This window comes from Rattus norvegicus, chromosome 4 (assembly GCF_036323735.1).
Source record: "Rattus norvegicus strain BN/NHsdMcwi chromosome 4, GRCr8, whole genome shotgun sequence".
Lineage (NCBI taxonomy): Eukaryota > Metazoa > Chordata > Mammalia > Rodentia > Muridae > Rattus > Rattus norvegicus.
In genome coordinates this window covers 21,890,701-21,913,608 of record NC_086022.1, presented here as the reverse complement: position 1 = coordinate 21,913,608, position 22,908 = coordinate 21,890,701, and the positions used below count along the sequence as shown (strand labels likewise).

Genomic DNA, 22,908 nt, shown 5'->3' with positions numbered 1-22,908 from the left:
AATCACCCTTGCATCCCTGGGGTCCCTACAAACCTCCTGGGATGTCTCCCAGGGCAGTGCAGTCAGTGAGCCTCTGGGACACCTACCAATACTCACACACCTCTGCCTCTACCCGAGACGCAAGCGACTGCAAAATCAGAACTCGCATGCACATACAGAACCAGAATTCAGCCAGCACAGAAACACAAACAAACAGACAATATCTAACCATTCAAGTTTATCTCCAGAGACAAGGGTGATGATCACTGATCCCAGACCAGGCTCAAAATGTAAGACCGCCAAAGGTCTTCAAGTCTCGAGATGATGCTACCCCCCAAAAACTCACAAGACACTGATCTTGTTGTAATCACCATGTAGTTTATTGATAGGGATGACAGAAACCAGCGCACTGGGGTCGAGACATGTAACCCACACAGGGGTAGAAGAGTTTGACCTCGAATGGTTGGGAGAAGGGGTATTTAAAGGAAAAATCATATCAAATCACAAGGAAGAACCTCCTATTTCTCATGATTGTTACCGAAGCACAATGAAGAACCTCTTGTTTCTCGTGATTGTTTTTTAGAATTTTAATCCAACACTATGATTTACCAGATCCTGATACTATTGTAGTCAGCAGCTATTATGGTGACTTGCTATTATGGTTAGCTAGTTTCTGGAACAAAGTGGCTGAACCAGCTGGTGCAATTACTTACTCTATCTGTGGTCAGCTAGTTCCTGGAACAGGCAATTCCATGGCTCATTTTGGCTTCAACTTTTGTCTAGGGGGCAATCTTCAACTTTTTTCTATCAGTCCAATCTCTCAAAATTGGGTGATTCAGCTGGTTTTGTGTATAAACTGGTGGTCTGAAGAAATAGTCCTTTGTAGATATGCTGACCAAGTAACAGCAAGCAGGCAAATAAAAAAGCATTCCTATTCCAGCAGCAGATAGAGTCCATATTAAACTCTTACCCTCTGGATTTAAAGTGAGTATCAATCTGAATTAGGTCTATGCATCATCCCACATCAAGATATGGATCAAAGGCTTGTTTTTTTCCATTCTCAACATTCTGGTCACAGGTGTGTCTTCTTTTTCTGGATTGTAGTTTATTCCAAATATAGTGAAGTTGAAAGCCAAGAATAACCATCCAAATCCACGCTTCTTCGACTTGACAAAAATTGTATCTCATGTCAAAATGAAAACTATAACCAGGTTATAAATACAGCTAACATGATATAACCATCCCTCTTACGAAGGCATAAGCAATAATAAGGACAAAATGATGCCTAACATGATAACCTTTCCCCTAGAAAAACCACAAACAAATTGTGAATTAGGGTAGTTCAGTGTCCTTTACGAAGCATCCTTTTACTATCTCAAACTTAAATATGATAACTGTTGATAGTCTTTGAATTGATCTTAAAGAAATTAAAGAATACAAAATATCTCTTTACATGGATAGCAACACTCCTATCTATTGTAATCATCATTTCTACAACTGGACAAGTGGCCTTTGATGATATATATACCTATCTCGTTTACTGCTCATTTTGTATTTCTACCATTCTCCACAAGCATGTCAGCAGATTTTGACTTCTTTCCTGAAGAAGTGACCCATACCTTTATTCATAAAGGGTCTTTTCACTTTGAACTTCTGCCCAGATTAAGCCATTATAGTTTCCCATTGACATTATTCAGGGGACATGATACTACTAAGAGGTGTCCTTCATAATCTTCCCCCCACATTGTGGAGAGGAAATACAGTTTCTCCATGGTGATCTACTGTTACCCCTGTTATCACTGTTATTCCTTTCTTAGTCTATTAGGTTAAGGTCAACAGAAGCCCAAAATGACCAGGAAGAAATCTGGGTTTAAATTTCAAAGGAATGTTCATTGTGACTCATAAGAGGAAGACGTCCAACCTTTTGAAGCACACCTTTTAGAACAACAGATCTTACTGTCTCTGGTACAGGAAAGAAAAATTTTGTTGTAGGCCTTACTCTTAGTAAGGATATTCTTAGCCACCTTTGATTCCTGGACAGGGGATATAGGAGAAACCCTATCATATATTGAAGTGTGATTTAACCCACATACTGAGTTCTGAAGAACCTTGACCCAGGTATCCATGGCTCTCTAACCATGTCTTCATAAAAGCCACTGAATCTTCCTATTACGCCAGCTCTTTCAGTATGGTGGGAAATATGGCTGTAAAATGAGTTCCTTAGTAAAGGAAATACTGTATGTAATACCAGGATGGTGGATATGATTTTTGTAAGTGTACAGATTATGGTTTTGGCAAAAACAATGTGTTCCAGAATGTACTCCAGAATGAACGAGGTATTTCTTCCCCACAGAGGACATGGTCCAACATAGTGCACATGACAACAGATTGGAGACCGGCCAGCCCAGGAAATGGTACCATATATGGGGTTGGGTGTTGAGTTCTGCTGTTGGCATACCTGGGATTCAGCTTTAGTTGTGCCCAGGTGTGACTTGGTGAGTGAAAGTTCATATTGATGAGCACATAAATGAATAAACACATCTCTGCTACCATGGCCACTTTGTTTTTGTTCCAATGAGCAATGATAAGAATGGCTGGGAAAAGAGGCTGGCACCAGCATAAAATTTAGAAACATCAATGAACTAGGTCCTAGTCTTCTCTTCCTCAGTCAATATATCATAGGAATCACTATATGAGGCTATGGATGCATATTTTGTAGCAACTGCATTTTAATAGGAATAGAAACTATATGCATTTGGGGACCTTCTTTATATTGTCTGCTTGTGTATTTATGATCTGCTTGGGCCCATATGTATATAAACGATTACCATTTGATAATAGATTGGTTTTTTGCCAGTTCCACTTCATGACTATGTGGGTCACTTTTCTTTGTATGTTAAATGGTTAACATAATGTCAAATCCTTGGATTTCCCTATAACAGGCACAGAATAGTCTTTAAAAAGGAGAACTGTTGCTGTAGTCTTGTTCCATAATTCCACTGGTCTCTTCAGTGATACAAGTATACAGTCCTGCCAAAGGCCCCCATGGCATCCCTCTCTGACACTTCTACCTCAATAATACAGGGTCAGCTAGATCATGTGTTTCAAGTGGTAGAGCAGCCTGCAGAGCAGCCTGGAGCTGTTGAAGAATATTTGAATGTCCCAAGCTCATCATGAAACTAGAAGCTTTCCAAATCACTTGGTTTATGGGGTGGAGGAACATAGCCAAGTAAGTAATCTACTGTCTCCAGGATCCTAATAGATCCCATAATCAGTGCCTTCTTTCTTTATGGTGAGAAAGGTCAGGTACAGTAGCTTATCCTTCACCTTACAAGGAATGTCTCTGCATTTCCATTGTCCAACATGACTGAACTTTCACTGAGGTGGACTATATTTGAATGTTGTTTAAATACTTCCCATTCTGACACGTGTGTGTGTGTGTGTGTGTGTGTGTGTGTGTGTGTGTGTTACCAATGAGTCAAAAGTGGTTGTTGCCTCACTCTAAGTTGACTCAATCAACATAATTCCTACAGTTTATTGCAACAATATGATATTTGTGCAAGAGACATACAAGTTGCCTTCTAACTAAGTTATGACTCATATCAGGAGACTTAATTTATCCTATAGGCAAATCTATAAATGATTTTGGTTCCCCTTGTGAGCAGATACTGAGACATAAGCATTTACTTGATTAAGAGCTATAAACCATATCCAAGGAGATATTTTACATTGCCCAAGAGAGCATACAATACTTGTACAGCAGTTGCATTTGGAATTATTACTTGATTTAATTTTTGATAGTCAACTCTCATTTTCTAAGTCCTATCTGTCTTCTTACTAGCCTGATAAGAGAATTAAAGGGAAATATAAGGAGAACCAACTCCACTGTATCTTTCAAGTTCTCGATGATGGCACAATTTTTCTAATTCCTCCAGGAATACAATACTACTCTTGATTCACTATTTTCTTGGAACAGGTGACTCTAAAGGCTCCTGTACTGACATTCCAAGTATCAGAGCTTTGACTTAGCTTGACCTTGGAACCAGTATGAGATCTGCTAACTTCTAAGTATATCTGTTCCAAGTATCCATTCTGAAACTGAGGAAATAACCACAGAATGAATCAAACAATGTCCATTAGTCATCTGGTTTCCAAAAGCTTCCACCTTAACTGGAGGACACAGTGTTTCTTGGAATCACATGGAATCATCATCAATTCAGATCCAGTATCCACTAGACTCCAGAATATCTGCTTGGATTCTTTACCCCAATGTTCTCTTGTAAAAGGAAATAGATCCTTGTGGGGAAGACGTGTAGAAAGGTTTACATAAAAACTTATAACTATCTCATCGCCATTCTTCAGGGAAACCCAGCTACCTTTTGTTCCTCAGAGTAGGAAACAAGTTCTGAGTCTGCAAGATGGCTCATGTCTAGAAATTAGTTCTTCAGCAAAGATTGCCTTTTACCTTGATCTAATGTAATCTTTCTTTCCTTTGTTTGTAAAGTTCTCTCTGCATATAAAGGACAAAGGGAAATTCAGTAGGCTTCTTATCGATTTCATACCTGGGAACACCATGATTGATGAGCATATAGCAAAGGTCCACAAGTCGTATCAGCATAAAATTCAGAACATCTGTGCTGACCATTAAAAAGAAGTGACGTTACTGGCATGCTAATAATGGCTTAGTCTCCCTTTCTCTTCTAGAACTCAGGACCACCAGAGAAAGCATACCAACTTGCACAATCGGCTGTGCCCTGCACCTTCCCTTACTAATTAAGAGAATGACTTACATCTTCATTTATCAAGGCATTTTCTTAATTGAAGTTCCCTCCTTTCAACTCTGGCTTGAATGAAATTTGCCACCACCAATTGGTAAAAAAAACCTTGTGCTATTATGGGCCTACTTATAAGCGAGTTCTCTGATAACTACTGTTTTAATTTGGGATTCCACTGATGTGAAGAGTCAATAGAACTTAGGCAACTCTTGTAAGAGAAAACATTTAAGCGTGGTTGGCATACAGGTTAAGAGGTCCATTCCATTATTATCAAGACAGGAATATGACAGCTTCCAGCCAGGCATGGTGATAAAAGTGCTGAGAGTATTGCATCTTCATCTGAAGGCACACAGGAGAGGATTGTAATCCTCAGGTAGCTAGGAGAAGGCACTTTAATGAAAATTAAGACATAACTTTCCCAAATTTTCAGACACAAGGAAAGCAGTGCTGAAAGGAAAATTCATAGCTCTGACTGCCTCCAAAAAGAACTTGGAGAGAGCATATATTAGCAGCTTGACAGAACATTGAAAAGTACTAGAGCAAAAAGAAACAAATACACATGAGAGGAGCAGATGGCAGGAAATAATCAAACTCAGGGCTGAAAGCAACCAAGTAGAACAAAAGGAACTGTATAAAGAACCAACAAAACCAGGAGCTTATTCTTTGAGAAAAACAACAAAATAGATAAACACTTAGCCAGAGTAAGAAGAGGGCATAAAGACAGTATCCAAATTACCAAAATCAGAAATGAAAGGGGAGAAGTGACCACAGAATTTGAGGAAATTCTTAAATGAACAGAACCTACTACAAACAACTATACCAACAAAACTGGAAAATATGGATGAAACGGACAACTGTTTAGAAAGACATCAGGTACCAAAGTTAATTCAGGATCAGATAAACTACCTCAACAATCCCATAACTCCTTCAGAAATAGAAGTAGGTATTAAAATTCTCAAAATCAAAAGACACCAAGGACCAGGTGTGTTCAGTTGAGAATTATATCACCCCTTCATAGAAGCCCTAATACTAATACTGTACAAACTAATCCACAAAATAGAAACAAAAGGAATAATACACAATTTCTTTTATGAAGCCACTGTTATGCCTATACCTAAAACACACAAAGACCCAATAAAGAAAGAGAACTTCAGACTAATTTCCCTTAAGAATATTGATGCATAAAATCTCACGAACTGAATCCAAGAACACATTCAAAGGATCATTCATCATCATCAAGTAGGTTTCATGCCAGGTATGCAAGGATGGCTCAATATTGGAAATCCATCAATATAATCTACTATGTAAACAAACTCAAAGAAAAACATTTGAAAAAAATTCAGCACCACTTCATGTTAAAAGTCTTGGAAAGGTCAGGAATTCAAGGTCCATACCTAAATATAGTAAAGCAAAATGCAGCAAACCAGTAGCTAACATTAAAGTAATGGAGAAAAACTTGAAGCAATCCCACTAAAATGAGAAACTAGACACAGATGCCCACTCTCTCACTAAGTATTCAATACAGTACTGGAAGTCCTAGCCTTAGCAATCAGAAAACAGCAGGAGGCCTAAGGATACAAACTGGAAAGGAGGAAGTCAAAATATCACTATTTGAAAATGATACGATAGTATACTTAAGTGACCCCAAAAGTTCCACCAGAGAACTACTAGGCCTGATAAGGAACTTCAGCAAAGTGGCTGTGTAAAAACTTAACTCAAACAAATCAGGAATTTTTCTCTACTCAAAGTTTAAAGAGGCTGAGAAAGAAATTAGGGAAACAGCCCATTTCAGAATAGTCACAAATAACATAAAATACCATGGTGTGAATCAAACAATGCAAGTGAACAATATGTAAGACAAGAACTTCAAGTCTCTGAAGGAAGAAATTGAAGAAGATCTCAGAAGATGGAATGACCTACCGTGATTGTGGATTGGCAGGATGATTATTGTAAAAATTGCTACCTGACTAAAAGAAATCTACAGACTCATTGAAATCAGCTTCAAAATCAAACTCAATTCTTCATAGAGTTAGAAAGAGGAATTTGCAAATTAATATGGAATAACTGTGGGAAGTGCCATAATGTGAAGGAACCCAGTGTAAGGTTCATTGGGATAGAAAAGAAAAGTGAAGGGGATATGTGCTGTATACAACATGAGATGCTCGCTCCACAGAAAGGGGAAATGAGTACTCCCCAAAAGACACTGAAGAATGCTGCCTCACGGAAGTAGAACGTTAAGGGTTTTTGGAACCTACTTTGGCTGGGCTCCGTGGAACAGAGAGGTGAAGGAAAGGTACAGCTGAAGGAAACATGGGAGGGAGAATGTTCAAGGAAAGCCAGCAACAAAAGAGACGAGTGATGTTGATGAAAGAATCCAGGCAAACGAAATGCATGGACTCATCTGTCTTCCTTGCATTGCTTGGTTGAGCTACCTCTTCCTGAACTCCACCGAGAATGGTCCAACAAAACCTTCCGGCAGTGGACTTGCAGCTTCTGTGGGATTGAACTGATTGGCAGAGTGATATCAGCTGACAGATGTGCTGAGGATAGACCTATTGAGCACAGGTGATATATATGGAGGGATAGAAATAGAACTTGAGGGTCTCGTGTCTTCTTCAGTGGTCTTCCATTCCCTGAGAGAAGGACAGCTGAGAATCTCTCCTGGTCTTCCTCCTGCTGAAGCATGCTTAACCTGAGGTCTGGCTGCCACTGCTGGCTTTTGCCACAGCTGCTGGTCCTTGATTGCTATCCTGACTCTAGCAAATTGGACTGCTGCTATATCCCTGAAGTGTTTGCTAGCAGACTGAGCTGCCACTTTCTGGACAAACTAGGTGTGGCTGCTCCAAGGAAACAACTATTGGTCTGCTTACAGAGAGCAGACTCGCATGGCGGCATTCTGTGAGGCCCAACCAGCAGCTTACGAATTCATCTGTAGATACTTTCACACAACCATTGGACAGAAGCCAGAGAGAAATGGGGTTGTCTTAAGGAAAAGCTGGAGTATCTGAGAAGCATGGAGGCCCCTCGGGAAGACCAAAAAGACTCAACTAACCTGGATCCTCAAGATCTTAGAGAAGAAGCAACCAAACAGACAGCATATATCTTCTGAGAGGAGGCCTCCAAAACATATACTCCAGAGGACTGCCTTTTCAGGTCCCATAGAATAGATGCAACTAAGCTGAGGGAGACTTGAGGCCTCAGGGAGTGGGGAGGTCTGGTTGGTGGGGAGAGGTATTGGGGAACAGCTCCTTGGACAGTGTGTGGTGGGAGGTGTTCTGGGATGAGTGTGGAATGGCATGGGGATGATGACTGGACTGTAAATGTAAGACTAAAGTATAATAAAAGGAAAAATTGAACCTTTCTAAACTGGTCCATGTTCACATAATCCTTTCTTGTACACTTTCTCTGATGTGTGGTGGGCCATAAGGGAGGACTATGAGATTAAGAAACACCGTGAAGAAGCTTTTTAGGTTATCTCACTCATGATGATATTTTCCTAGTCCTACCCGTTTGCCTACGAATTTCATAAAGTCCTTCTTTTAAATAGTTGAGTAGTACTCCCTTGAGTAAACATACCACATTTTCTCCATACATTCCTCTGCTGAAAGACATCTGGGTACTTTCCAGCTTCTCGCTAGTATGAATATGGGTGCTTTGAGCATAGAGGAGAAAGCGTCCTTGTTCTAGGGTGGAGCAAGTTTTGGGGATATGCCCAGGAAGGGAGTATCGTCTCCACATTTCTGAGGAACTTCCAGACTGATTTCCAGAGTGCTTCTACCAGCTTGCGGTCCCACCAAGATTGGAGGACGGTTCATTTGTCTCCACATCCTTCCCAGCATCTGATGTCACCTGAGTTTTGAACTTAGCCACTCTGCCTGTTGGGAGACAAACTCTCAGAGTTGTTTGTATTTGCATTTACTTGAGTACTGAGTATGTTTAACCTTTTTTTTAATTGCTTCGGGGCCATTCCGTATTCCCCACTTAAGGTTCTTTCTTAATTTCCGCATTTTTATTTGGCTTACTCTGCTATCTGCATTCTAAATTTTTGAGAGCTTTGTAGAGTGTAGATATTAGCCTCCTATTGGATGGAGGGTTGGTAAGAACTTTCTTTCCCCATTCAGTTGGTCTCTGTTTTGTCCCTATTTACACGGCCATATTACTTTCAGGATCTTTCCACACTCATGTGGTCCCATTTGTTGCTTTGTTCTTTTTGTCAGTTTGTTATTGATGTTTTCATTTTTTATCGTTTGGGATTTTCTTTCTTTTTTGATTTGGTATTTGTTTGAATTTTTTCTTTTCCTTTTTGGCCTTAGAACATAAACCATTTGCCTTCTGACCAAGTGACTTTCTTTCCCCTTTGCCTCTCAGTTCCAGGATCTGACCCACATTCTCTTCTTTTAGTTTCAGTGTATCTGGTTTTACATGTTGGTCTTAGATCTACTTGGAGTTGAGCTTTGTACAAGGAGATGAGAATGTATCATTTTCCATTCCTCCACAAGGGGATTTCCACTGGAAAGAGCACCATTTCTTGAAAATTAGGTCTTTTTTCTATTGGGTGATTTTAGCTCCTTTGCAAAGGTCAAATGACCTTAGGTGGGTGAGTTGATTCCCAGGTCTTCAATTCTATTCCCTTGATCCTCCTGCCTTTCCTTGTACTGGGCACTCTTTATCTCTATTGCTCTGCAATAGAGCTTGAGGTCATGGGCGATGGTTCCTACCTTCTTATTTTGAAGCAGCAACACATTTCATATACACTGTCCTGGAATTACCGTTCAGTGAGACTAAACTTTCCAATGATATGGATGCATGCGTTCCTTAAAACTAGAAGCATACCAACCAAACACGGATGTTTTACATTCGTGAAGATGCAAACGAATAGGAGGAAAATATTCTTGTAAATTTATAATAATTGGATAGGGTGTAGTGCTGAGATCTCCTGCTAGTAATGTGTGGTTTTCTCTAAAAATTCAAGCTGGAGTAATATTTCTTTATGGTTCTGAGTGTGCTAGTGTTTGGGGCACAATCAAGATGTAATCTTGTTGGGTTTATCTTTGATGGGTATAATATCTCCCTCACCATGTCTTTTGACTCAACGTGGTAGAAATTCTATTTTCCTCGACATTAAAACATCTGCTCCAGCTTTTTGGGTGTGTCAGATTGCTTGGAATTTTAAATTCAGGGCTTTATTCCAAATCTGCAACTGCCTTTGTTGCTGAGGTATGTTTCTTGTGTGTAGCAGATTGAAGAATTTCTTTTGCATCGATTGTATTATCTTTTGCCTATTAGGTTGGAGTTGAGCCCTTTGATGTTGAAAGATGTTATTAACAAATGATGGTTAATTTCAGTAACTTAGATAACTGTTGTGGTGGTGATGGTTTTAGCGGTGGCAGCAGTGTTGTGGGGGAGTGGGAGGTGTGGCCTGAGTTTGTGGGTTTGTGTTCTACTTTTCTTTTTGGTGCTGTGAAATTATCTACCCCATTTTGTTGAATATAGTAATCCTCCTCCAGATGCAGGTTTCTTTCTAATATCTTTGTAGGGCTGTGTGTGGGAGTCAAAGTTTATATTAGAATCGGTCATGGGAATCTAGTTTCCTTCCTTTGTCGAGAATGAAAGTTTTGCTGGGTATATTAGTGTAAGTTAGCAGTTTTATTGTATAATATCTATAAAACACCTGCCCAGCAACTTCTGTGTTTCAGGGCCTCTGTTGAGAAATCAGGTTTAATTCTCATTGATCATGAGTGAGATCAAACAGACACAAATAACTTATGTGGTATCTATTCACCTGTAAGGGATATTACCTGTAAAATACAAGATAAAGTAAACAGGATAAAAAGAATCTCCAAAGCCGCACAACACAGAGAAAAGTTGGAGAAGTATTGAACCCTTCTAACAAGGAGAAAGAAAATAGAGGTTGAGGGTAGATGGACAGAGGGTTCCGAGTTGGTCATCAGGTAAGGCAGGGTATGGGATCATGGAGGTAGAGAGACGTGTATTGGTAATGGGACATCTCTGGGCCTGAGAGCTTACTGGAACAAGTGGGAAGACACAAGGTGATCTGTGGGCAAGCACAGATGAGACTCCTAACAATGGGGGATTTGATCCAGAAGTGGCCCCTCCCTGTAACATGACATTATGATCAAACAATTCAGGCATATCCTCTTCATCACATCTTCCTGTGATTTATCACACAGTCTACTTTTCAAATATACCTTCCCTTTCAAACACTGGTCACTCCTTCTAACCCAGCTGTATAAAAAGTGCACATCTACAGTCCATGCAGCGGGTTTAAAAGCATGCGCTATGACAGAGAAACACCTCAACTACAAACAGTCCTTTTAGCTAAACACACCATTTTGGGGGTTCACATTACTACCACATATCCTGAAACAGTGCTGTGCAGTGGTAGCCAGGGCTCTGTGTGTCCAGGGCTTGTCTGTACCATGTGGGCTGAGGTCAAGTGTGTGGGCATATTCATTCACTGGGGACCGAGGCATGGTAGAATGCATACACAACTCTTTCTTTTTCCTCTAGTATTTAGATGTCTAGCACCGATTTGATGGATTGTATTTGATTTCTGTGTGTGTTGGGCATACAACCGCTTTGGCCAACAAAGCATACAACAAGTCAGGATAAACAAATGACTGCCAACCACTCTGCCCCAATTATGGAGGTAAATTGATCCAGAAATGTGGCCGCTCTGATCACATCAAGGGAATTGCAAGCTCAGTGTGATCCTTCTGGACACACCCTTCATACACGCCTTTAATCCCAAACAAGCTAATCCTACTGGAAGGCAGACAAATTGTTCAATCAGAGTACAGAGGGTGTGTCAGAGATTGGATACACCCATCTCTCCAATATAAGCACAGCAAAAGAAGGGAGAGTTTTTGTCCGTGAGCAGAGTTGCCTGCAGTTGGGAGTGCATTAGCCGAGCGCATTGCAGTGCACTTGAGCTCCGTTGAGAGTGTGTCCATAGACCATTCAACGCAGAGAATAAGAAGGAGTCAGAAGATCAGAACAATAGACAGAATTATTTTGAGCAAAGCCCTGTGAAGTTTGGAGAGTCCGGGTTGAATCACTCATCTTGGAGAGCTGTTGGAATTGAAACAGTCTACCAGAATTCAGGAAGAACAAGAACTTATTCAAAATTAAGCAGGTGAGACTATAATTTCTTCTGGCAATTAAAAGGTACATCCGGTTTATTTGGGGGGTTTACATCGAGGGCAAACCCAAAGTGATTATCCACCAATACAGCCCACAGGTCCTCTGAGAAAAAGCTCCAGAAGAGACATTCACCAAGGTTGTCTCCAGAGGAAGAATCATTTCCTCAAGCTCTGCAGGGGACCCAGAGACATTCTGAAACTCTGGAACCACTGGAGACTTAAGGCCAGAGCAAGGCACCGATCAGAGGACTCAGACAAGGTAAGCCTTACCAAGTCAACAGAAAAGACACTTTACCTTGTATAGGCAGACTTTGACTGCATTACCAATGGAAAATTCCAGGGCCGATCCCTCACACACAAGTGTAAAGATTGGAGACTACCAGAAGATAGTTGAGAAAGCCTTGACTTTGCTGATTGCATGTGTGATTTCGGGCATAAGCGTCTACCAATTTTCAGTTGCAATCTTCATATATTTCCTCTTAGAAGAACTGAAAAATAGACATCTACAACTAGAAATTCTCTCAAAAAAGGTTGCAAAGCTAGCTGGGCAACAACAAGAAATAGGTGTGCCAGGGGCAAAAGTAGCCATGATATTACAAAGGCTTGAAAGACCAACGGCAGAGGAAGCAAGAGAACAGGAAGTGCTTAATTGTGAACCTGTGGTGCCTGATAAAATCGAGGCTGAAGACAGACAGCCCATTGAACATACAGCACCCCCTCTTACGGACCTTACTGAGGCAGGTTCACCATCTGCACTATCTTTCCCAGCGGCCCGGGAAGAGAGGCCTGAAAATGGTTTGCAAGAGCAAACAGGAATTTCAGGTCCGAATAATAGGAAGCCGGACTGTGCGGAGCCTCCTCGCTCTTGCAGCTCTCCTCACCTCAAGCCAAAGGCTCCCCAAACGGACCCAGCGCTGCTGCCCCAGCACTTAACTTCACATACTGATGCAAGATTGGCTCGACCCTGCGATCAAATCTATTCCTCCATTACCCGGGATCAAAGATTTCAAGATATTCTGAAAATACCATACCAGCTGGACTTAAGAAATGAACCAGCCAGAGAAGATCTGAAGCATATCGTTATAGATGGCAGTAATGTTGCAATGGCCCATGGTCTGAACAAGTTCTTTAGTTGCCGTGGCATTGCCGTTGCAGTTGAATATTTTTGGAAGCTCGGCCACAGAAACATCACTGTGTTTGTCCCACACTGGAGAACCGGTCGGCATCCTGATGCCACAGAGCAGCACTTCTTAAGCCAGCTCCGGGAGCTTGGGCTATTAGCTTTCACTCCTTCCCGGACGAACCTTGGGCAGAGAATTGCTTCTCATGACGACAGGTTCCTGCTCCACTTAGCAGAAAAGACTGGTGGCATCATTGTAACCAATGACAACTTGAGAGAGTTTGTGACCGAGTCCGTGTCCTGGAGAGAAATTATCGCAAGAAGGCTGCTTCAGTACACTTTTGTGGGGGACATATTTATGGTTCCTGACGACCCTCTGGGAAGACATGGACCTCGGCTCGGAGAATTTCTTCGAAGGGAGGCCTTTCTTCTACACACGCCTCCAAAACTCGATGCCCAGTCAGATGTGCGCACATTTGGCCACGCCATCCAGAGCCGCAATAGCCAGGGAGCCCAAGCAAGCCCTGGTGCTCCACCCAGGACCAGGCTTCTGCAGAGAAAAGCGCTCTGAGGGTGGCCTTTGTGAATGGCCTTCCCGGACGCTGAGCAAAACCTGATGTTCGACCAGATTCTGGCGGCTCATCCCTACTTGAGAGTCCCGAGTGCCCTCTCCGTCCTGGTGATTTGCTGCAAGCTGTCCTGAGTGCCCAGGGACAATGGGAGCCCTGGGTGGGAGGTTGGAACTGCCAACTGCGGGAAGTGCCATAATGTGAAGGAACCCAGTGTAATGTTCATTGGGATAGAAAACAAAAGGGAAGGGGATATGTGCTGTATACAACATGAGATGCTCGCTCCACAGCAAGGGGAAATGAGTACTCCCCGAAAGACACTGAAGAATGCTGCCTCACGGAAGTAGAACCTTAAGGGTTCTCGGAACGTCCTTTGGCTGGGCTCGGTGGAACAGAGAGTTGAAGGAAAGGTACAGCTGAAGCAAACATGGGAGGGAGAATGTTCAGGGAAAGCCAGCAACAAAAGAGACGAGTGATGTTGATGAAAGAATCCAGGCAAACGAAATGCATGGACTCATCTGTCTTCCTTGCATTGCTTGGTTGAGCTACCTTTTCCTGAACTCCACGGAGAACGGTCCAACAAAACCTTCCGGGAGTGGGCTTGCAGCTTCTGCGGGCTTGAACTGCTTGGCCGAGTGATGTCAGCTGACAGATGTGCTGAGGCTAGACCTGTTGAGCACAGGTGATATATGGAGGGATAGAAATAGAACTTGAGGGTCTCGTGTCTTCTTCAGTGGTCTTCCATTCCCTGAGAGAAGCACAGCTGAGAACCTCTCCTGGTCTTCCTCCTGCTGAGGCATGCTTAGCCTGAGGTCTGGCTGTCACTGCTGGTTTCTGCCACAGCTGCTGCTCCTTGACTGCTATCCTGACTCTACCAAATTGGAGTGCTGCTGTATCCCTGAAGTGTTTGCTGGCGGACTGAGCTGCCACTTTCTGGACAAACTGAGTGTGGCTGCTCCAAGGAAACAACTATTTGTGTGCTTACAGAGAGGAGACTCGCATGGCAGCATTCTGTGAGGCCCAACCAGCAGCTTACGAATTCATCTGGAGGTACTTTCACACAACCATTGGACAGAAGCCAGAGAGAAATGTGGTTCTCTTAAGGAGAAGCTGGAGGATCTGAGAAGCGTGGAGGCCCCTCGGGAAGACCAAAAGGACTCAACTAACCTGGATCCTCAAGATCTTAGAGAACAAGCAACCAACCAGACAGCGTATATCTTCTGAGAGGAGGCCTCCAACACATATACTGCAGAGGACTGCCTTTTCAGGTCCCATAGAATAGATGCAACTAAGCCGAGGGAGACTTGAGGCCTCAGGGAGTGGGGAGGTCTGGTTGGTGGGGAGAGGTATTGGGGAACAGCCCATTGGACAGTGGGAGGTGGGAGGTGTTCTGGGATGAGTGTGGAATGGCATGGGGATGATGACTGGACTGTAAATGTAAGACTAAAGTATAATAAAAGGAAAAATTGAACCTTTCTAAACTGGTCCATGTTCACATTATCCTTTCTTGTTCTCTTTCTCCGATGGGTGGTGGGCCATAAGGGAGGATGAAGAGTTTAAGAAACACTGTGAAGAAGCTTTTTAGGTTATCTCACTCATGATGATATTTTCTAGTCCTAACGGTTTGCCTACGAATTTCATAAAGTCCTTCTTTTAAATAGTTGAGTAGTACTCCCTTGAGTAAACGTGCCACATTTTCTCCATACATTCCTCTGTTGAAAGACATCTGGGTACTTTCTGGCTCCTGGCTAGTATGAATAAGGCTGCTATGAGCACAGTGGTGGAAGTGTCTTTGTTCTAGGTTGGAGCAAGCTTTGGGAATGTGCCCAGGAATAGTATTGCTGGGTCCTAAAGGAGCATTTTGTCCACATTTCTGAGGAACTTCCAGACCGATTTCCAGAGAGCCTCTACCAGCTTTCGGTCCCACCTAGATAGGAGGATGGTTCCTTTGTCTCCACATCCTTGCCAGCATCTGTTGTCACCTGAGTTTTGAACTTAGCCACTCTGCCTGTTGGGAGACGAAATCGCAGGGTTGTTTGTAATTGCATTTACTTGATTACTGAGGATGTTTAACCTTTTTCTCATTGCTTCGGGGCCATTCAGTACTCCCCACTTAAGGTTCTTTCATAATTTCCCCACTTTTATTTGGCTTATTCTGCTATCTGCATTCTAAATTTTTGAGATCTTTGTAGAGTGTAGATATTAGCCTTCTATTGGATGGAGGTTTGGTAAGATCTTTCTTTCCCCATTCAGTTGGTCTCTGTTTTGTCCTATTTACACGGCCATATTACTTACAGGATCTTTCCGAATTCATGTGGTCCCATTTTTTGCTTTGTTCTTTTGGTCGGTTTGTTATTTTTGTTTTTATTTTTTATCGTTTGGGTTTTTCTTTCTTTTTTGATTTGGTATTTGCTTCAATTATTCCCTTTTCTTTTTGATCTTAGAGCATAAACCATTTGCCTTCTGATCAAGGAACTTTCTTTCCCCTTTGCCTCTCAGTTCCAGGATCTGACCCACATTCTCTTCTTTCAGTTTCAGAGTATCTGGTTTTGCATGGCGGTCTTTGATCTACTTGGAGTTGAGCTTTGTACAAGGAGATGAGAATGTATCAATTTCCTTTCCTCCACGAGGAGATCTCCACTGGAAAGAGCACCATTTCTTGAAAAGTAGGTCTTTTTCCTATTGGGTGATTTTAGCTCCTTTGTCAGGGTCAAGTGACCATAGGTGTGTGAGTTCATTCCCGGGTCTTCAATTCTGTTCCCTTGATCTTCCTGCCTTTCCTTGTACTGGGCACTCTTTATCTCTATTGCTCCGCAATAGAGGTTGAGATCATGGGGGATGGTTCCTACCTTCTTATTGTGAAGCAGCAACACATTTCTTATACACTGTCGTGGAATTACCGTTCAGTGAGACTAAACTTTCCAATGATATGGATGCGTGGGTTCTTTAAAACTACAAGCATACCAACCAAACGCCAATGTTTTACATTCGTGAAGATGCAAAGGAATAGTAGGAAAAGATTCTTGTAAATTTATAATAATTTGATAGGGTGTGGTGATGAGATCTCCTACTATTAATGTGTGGTTTTCTCTAAAAATTCAAGCTGGAGTAATGCTTCTTTTACGGTTCTGTGTGTGCTAGTGTTTGGAGCATGAATGTTCACAATCAAGATGTAATCTTGTTGGGTTTATCTTTGATGGGTATAATATCTCCCTCACCATGTCTTTTGACTCAACGTGGTAGAAATTCTATTTTCCTCGACATTAAAACATCTGCTCCAGCTTTTTGGGTGTGTCAGATTGCTTGGAATTTTAAATTCAGGGCTTTATTCCAAATCTGCAACTGCCTTTGCTGCTGAGGTATGTTTCTTGTGTGTAGCAGATTGAAGAATTTCTTTTGCATCGATTGTATTATCTTTTGCCTATTAGGTTGGAGTCGAGTCCTTCGATGTTGAAAGATGTTAATAACTAATGATGGTTAATTTCAGTAATTTAGATAACTGTTGTGGTGGTGATGGTTTTGGCGGCGACAGCAGTGTTGTGGAGGAGTGGGAGGTGGGGCCTGAGTTTGTGGGTTTGTGTTCCACTTTTCTTTTTGGTGCTGTGAAATTATCTACCCCGTTTTGTTGAATATAGTAATCCTCCTCCAGATGCAGGTTTCTTTCTAATATCTTTGTAGGGCTGTGTGTGGGAGTCAAAGTTTATATTAGAATCGGTCATGGGAATCTAGTTTCCTTCCTTTGTCGAGAATGAAAGTTTTGCTGGGTATATTAGTGTATGTTAGCAGTTTTATTGTATAATATCTATAAAACACCTGCCCAGCAACTTCTGTGTTTCAGGGCCTCTGTTGAGAAATCAGGTTTAATTCTCATTGATCATGAGTGAGATCAAACAGACACAAATAACTTATGTGGTATCTATTCACCTGTAAGGGATATTACCTGTAAAATACAAGATAAAGTAAACAGGATAAAAAGAATCTCCAAAGCCGCACAACACAGAGAAAAGTTGGAGAAGTATTGAACCCTTCTAACAAGGAGAAAGAAAATAGAGGTTGAGGGTAGATGGACAGAGGGTTCCGAGTTGGTCATCAGGTAAGGCAGGGTATGGGATCATGGAGGTAGAGAGACGTGTATTGGTAATGGGACATCTCTGGGCCTGAGAGCTTACTGGAACAAGTGGGAAGACACAAGGTGATCTGTCGGCAAGCACAGATGAGACTCCTAACAATGGGGGATTTGATCCTGAAGTGGCCCCTCCCTGTAACATGACATTATGATCAAACATTCTTCTTCTCCTCCTCCTCCTTTTCTTTGTCCTCCTTGTCCTCCTTCTCCTTCTTGTCCTCCTCCTCCTCCTCCTCCTCCTCCTCCTCATGCTTCTTCCTCTTCCTCCATTCACTAGCTCATTTGGACTTCTCCCTGCCTACCTCCACGTCTAATCCACCAGTCCCTAGAAAACCCTCTTGGGAAAAGTGTGTCTTCTCTCATTTTCATTCCTCCACAGTGCGTTCTTCTAAGCAGCCAGGCTCTTCTCTCTGTACCCAAACAATTCAGGCATATCCTCTTCATCACATCTTCCTGTGATTTATCACACAGTCTACTTTTCAAATATACCTTCCCTTTCAAACACTGGTCACTCCTTCTAACCCAGCTGTATAAAAAGTGCACATCTACAGTCCATGCAGCGGGTTTAAAATCATGCGCTATGACAGAGAAACACCTCAACTACAAACAGTCCTTTTAGCTAAACACACCATTTTGGGGGTTCACATTACTACCACATATCCTGAAACAGTGCTGTGCAGTGGTAGCCAGGGCTCTGTGTGTCCAGGGCTTGTCTGTACCATGTGGGCTGAGGTCAAGTGTGTGGGCATATTCATTCACTGGGGACCGAGGCATGGTAGAATGCATACACAACTCTTTCTTTTTCCTCTAGTATTTAGATGTCTAGCACCGATTTGATGGATTGTATTTGATTTCTGTGTGTGTTGGGCATACAACCGCTTTGGCCAACAAAGCATACAACAAGTCAGGATAAACAAATGACTGCCAACCACTCTGCCCAATCGTGGAGGTAAATTGATCCAGAAATGTGGCCGCTCTGATCACATCAAGGGAATTGCAAGCTCAGTGTGATCCTTCTGGACACACCCTTCATACACGCCTTTAATCCCAAACAAGCTAATCCTACTGGAAGGCAGACAAATTGTTCAATCAGAGTACAGAGGGTGTGTCAGAGATTGGATACACCCATCTCTCCTATATAAGCACAGCAAAAGAAGGGAGAGTTTTTGTCCGTGAGCAGAGTTGCCTGCAGTTGGGAGTGCATTAGCCGAGCGCATTGCAGTGCACTTGAGCTCCGTTGAGAGTGTGTCCATAGACCATTCAACGCAGAGAATAAGAAGGAGTCAGAAGATCAGAACAATAGACAGAATTATTTTGAGCAAAGCCCTGTGAAGTTTGGAGAGTCCGGGTTGAATCACTCATCTTGGAGAGCTGTTGGAATTGAAACAGTCTACCAGAATTCAGGAAGAACAAGAACTTATTCAAAATTAAGCAGGTGAGACTATAATTTCTTCTGGCAATTAAAAGGTACATCTGGTTTATTTGGGGGGTTTACATCGGGGGCAAACCCAAAGTGATTATCCACCAATACAGCCCACAGGTCCTCTGAGAAAAAGCTCCAGAAGAGACATTCACCAAGGTTGTCTCCAGAGGAAGAATCATTTCCTCAAGCTCTGCAGGGGACCCAGAGACATTCTGCAACTCTGGAACCACTGGAGACTTAAGGCCAGAGCAAGGCACCGATCAGAGGACTCAGACAAGGTAAGCCTTACCAAGTCAACAGAAAAGACACTTTACCTTGTATAGGCAGACTTTGACTGCATTACCAATGGAAAATTCCAGGGCCGATCCCTCACACACAAGTGTAAAGATTGGAGACTACCAGAAGATAGTTGAGAAAGCCTTGACTTTGCTGATTGCATGTGTGATTTCGGGCATAAGCGTCTACCAATTTTCAGTTGCAATCTTCATATATTTCCTCTTAGAAGAACTGAAAAATAGACATCTACAACTAGAAATTCTCTCAAAAAAGGTTGCAAAGCTAGCTGGGCAACAACAAGAAATAGGTGTGCTAGGGGCAAAAGTAGCCATGATATTACAAAGGCTTGAAAGACCAACGGCAGAGGAAGCAAGAGAACAGGAAGTGCTTAATTGTGAACCTGTGGTGCCTGATAAAATCGAGGCTGAAGACAGACAGCCCATTGAACATACAGCACCCCCTCTTACGGACCTTACTGAGGCAGGTTCACCATCTGCACTATCTTTCCCAGCGGCCCGGGAACAGAGGCCTGAAAATGGTTTGCAAGAGCAAACAGGAATTTCAGGTCCGAATAATAGGAAGCCGGACTGTGCGGAGCCTCCTCGCTCTTGCAGCTCTCCTCACCTCAAGCCAAAGGCTCCCCAAACGGACCCAGCGCTGCTGCCCCAGCACTTAACTTCACATACTGATGCAAGATTGGCTCGACCCTGCGATCAAATCTATTCCTCCATTACCCGGGATCAAAGATTTCAAGATATTCTGAAAATACCATACCAGCTGGACTTAAGAAATGAACCAGCCAGAGAAGATCTGAAGCATATCGTTATAGATGGCAGTAATGTTGCAATGGCCCATGGTCTGAACAAGTTCTTTAGTTGCCGTGGCATTGCCGTTGCAGTTGAATATTTTTGGAAGCTCGGCCACAGAAACATCACTGTGTTTGTCCCACACTGGAGAACCGGTCGGCATCCTGATGCCACAGAGCAGCACTTCTTAAGCCAGCTCCGGGAGCTTGGGCTATTAGCTTTCACTCCTTCCCGGACGAACCTTGGGCAGAGAATTGCTTCTCATGACGACAGGTTCCTGCTCCACTTAGCAGAAAAGACTGGTGGCATCATTGTAACCAATGACAACTTGAGAGAGTTTGTGACCGAGTCCGTGTCCTGGAGAGAAATTATCGCAAGAAGGCTGCTTCAGTACACTTTTGTGGGGGACATATTTATGGTTCCTGACGACCCTCTGGGAAGACATGGACCTCGGCTCGGAGAATTTCTTCGAAGGGAGGCCTTTCTTCTACACACGCCTCCAAAACTCGATGCCCAGTCAGATGTGCGCACATTTGGCCACGCCATCCAGAGCCGCAATAGCCAGGGAGCCCAAGCAAGCCCTGGTGCTCCACCCAGGACCAGGCTTCTGCAGAGAAAAGCGCTCTGAGGGTGGCCTTTGTGAATGGCCTTCCCGGACGCTGAGCAAAACCTGATGTTCGACCAGATTCTGGCGGCTCATCCCTACTTGAGAGTCCCGAGTGCCCTCTCCGTCCTGGTGATTTGCTGCAAGCTGTCCTGAGTGCCCAGGGACAATGGGAGCCCTGGGTGGGAGGTTGGAACTGCCAACTGCGGGAAGTGCCATAATGTGAAGGAACCCAGTGTAATGTTCATTGGGATAGAAAACAAAAGGGAAGGGGATATGTGCTGTATACAACATGAGATGCTCGCTCCACAGCAAGGGGAAATGAGTACTCCCCGAAAGACACTGAAGAATGCTGCCTCACGGAAGTAGAACCTTAAGGGTTCTCGGAACGTCCTTTGGCTGGGCTCGGTGGAACAGAGAGTTGAAGGAAAGGTACAGCTGAAGCAAACATGGGAGGGAGAATGTTCAGGGAAAGCCAGCAACAAAAGAGACGAGTGATGTTGATGAAAGAATCCAGGCAAACGAAATGCATGGACTCATCTGTCTTCCTTGCATTGCTTGGTTGAGCTACCTTTTCCTGAACTCCACGGAGAACGGTCCAACAAAACCTTCCGGGAGTGGGCTTGCAGCTTCTGCGGGCTTGAACTGCTTGGCCGAGTGATGTCAGCTGACAGATGTGCTGAGGCTAGACCTGTTGAGCACAGGTGATATATGGAGGGATAGAAATAGAACTTGAGGGTCTCGTGTCTTCTTCAGTGGTCTTCCATTCCCTGAGAGAAGCACAGCTGAGAACCTCTCCTGGTCTTCCTCCTGCTGAGGCATGCTTAGCCTGAGGTCTGGCTGTCACTGCTGGTTTCTGCCACAGCTGCTGCTCCTTGACTGCTATCCTGACTCTACCAAATTGGAGTGCTGCTGTATCCCTGAAGTGTTTGCTGGCGGACTGAGCTGCCACTTTCTGGACAAACTGAGTGTGGCTGCTCCAAGGAAACAACTATTTGTGTGCTTACAGAGAGGAGACTCGCATGGCAGCATTCTGTGAGGCCCAACCAGCAGCTTACGAATTCATCTGGAGGTACTTTCACACAACCATTGGACAGAAGCCAGAGAGAAATGTGGTTCTCTTAAGGAGAAGCTGGAGGATCTGAGAAGCGTGGAGGCCCCTCGGGAAGACCAAAAGGACTCAACTAACCTGGATCCTCAAGATCTTAGAGAACAAGCAACCAACCAGACAGCGTATATCTTCTGAGAGGAGGCCTCCAACACATATACTGCAGAGGACTGCCTTTTCAGGTCCCATAGAATAGATGCAACTAAGCCGAGGGAGACTTGAGGCCTCAGGGAGTGGGGAGGTCTGGTTGGTGGGGAGAGGTATTGGGGAACAGCCCATTGGACAGTGGGAGGTGGGAGGTGTTCTGGGATGAGTGTGGAATGGCATGGGGATGATGACTGGACTGTAAATGTAAGACTAAAGTATAATAAAAGGAAAAATTGAACCTTTCTAAACTGGTCCATGTTCACATTATCCTTTCTTGTTCTCTTTCTCCGATGGGTGGTGGGCCATAAGGGAGGATGAAGAGTTTAAGAAACACTGTGAAGAAGCTTTTTAGGTTATCTCACTCATGATGATATTTTCTAGTCCTAACGGTTTGCCTACGAATTTCATAAAGTCCTTCTTTTAAATAGTTGAGTAGTACTCCCTTGAGTAAACGTGCCACATTTTCTCCATACATTCCTCTGTTGAAAGACATCTGGGTACTTTCTGGCTCCTGGCTAGTATGAATAAGGCTGCTATGAGCACAGTGGTGGAAGTGTCTTTGTTCTAGGTTGGAGCAAGCTTTGGGAATGTGCCCAGGAATAGTATTGCTGGGTCCTAAAGGAGCATTTTGTCCACATTTCTGAGGAACTTCCAGACCGATTTCCAGAGAGCCTCTACCAGCTTTCGGTCCCACCTAGATAGGAGGATGGTTCCTTTGTCTCCACATCCTTGCCAGCATCTGTTGTCACCTGAGTTTTGAACTTAGCCACTCTGCCTGTTGGGAGACGAAATCGCAGGGTTGTTTGTAATTG

The 22,908-nt window shown here is 43.2% G+C and overlaps 2 protein-coding genes across 2 annotated transcripts; both read left to right on the top strand.

Moving 5' to 3' along the window:
- Nucleotides 1-12,504: 12,504 nt before the first annotated feature.
- LOC134486699 (NEDD4-binding protein 1-like) lies at nucleotides 12,505-14,095 on the top strand. The gene has a single exon (XM_063286888.1). The coding sequence runs from the start codon at nucleotides 12,505-12,507 to the stop codon at nucleotides 13,606-13,608; it is 1,104 nt and encodes a 367-aa protein (XP_063142958.1). The 3' UTR covers nucleotides 13,609-14,095.
- A 5,150-nt stretch (nucleotides 14,096-19,245) lies between these two features.
- On the top strand, nucleotides 19,246-21,352 carry LOC134486664 (NEDD4-binding protein 1-like). Its single transcript, XM_063286872.1, has one exon. The coding sequence runs from the start codon at nucleotides 19,501-19,503 to the stop codon at nucleotides 20,863-20,865; it is 1,365 nt and encodes a 454-aa protein (XP_063142942.1). The 5' UTR covers nucleotides 19,246-19,500; the 3' UTR covers nucleotides 20,866-21,352.
- Nucleotides 21,353-22,908: the final 1,556 nt, after the last annotated feature.

Excerpts from the sequence above, each read along its gene's own strand:
- LOC134486699 (XM_063286888.1), top strand. The coding sequence starts at position 12,505 with ATGATATTACAAAGGCTTGAAAGACCAACGGCAGAGGAAGCAAGAGAA.
- LOC134486664 (XM_063286872.1), top strand. The coding sequence starts at position 19,501 with ATGGAAAATTCCAGGGCCGATCCCTCACACACAAGTGTAAAGATTGGA.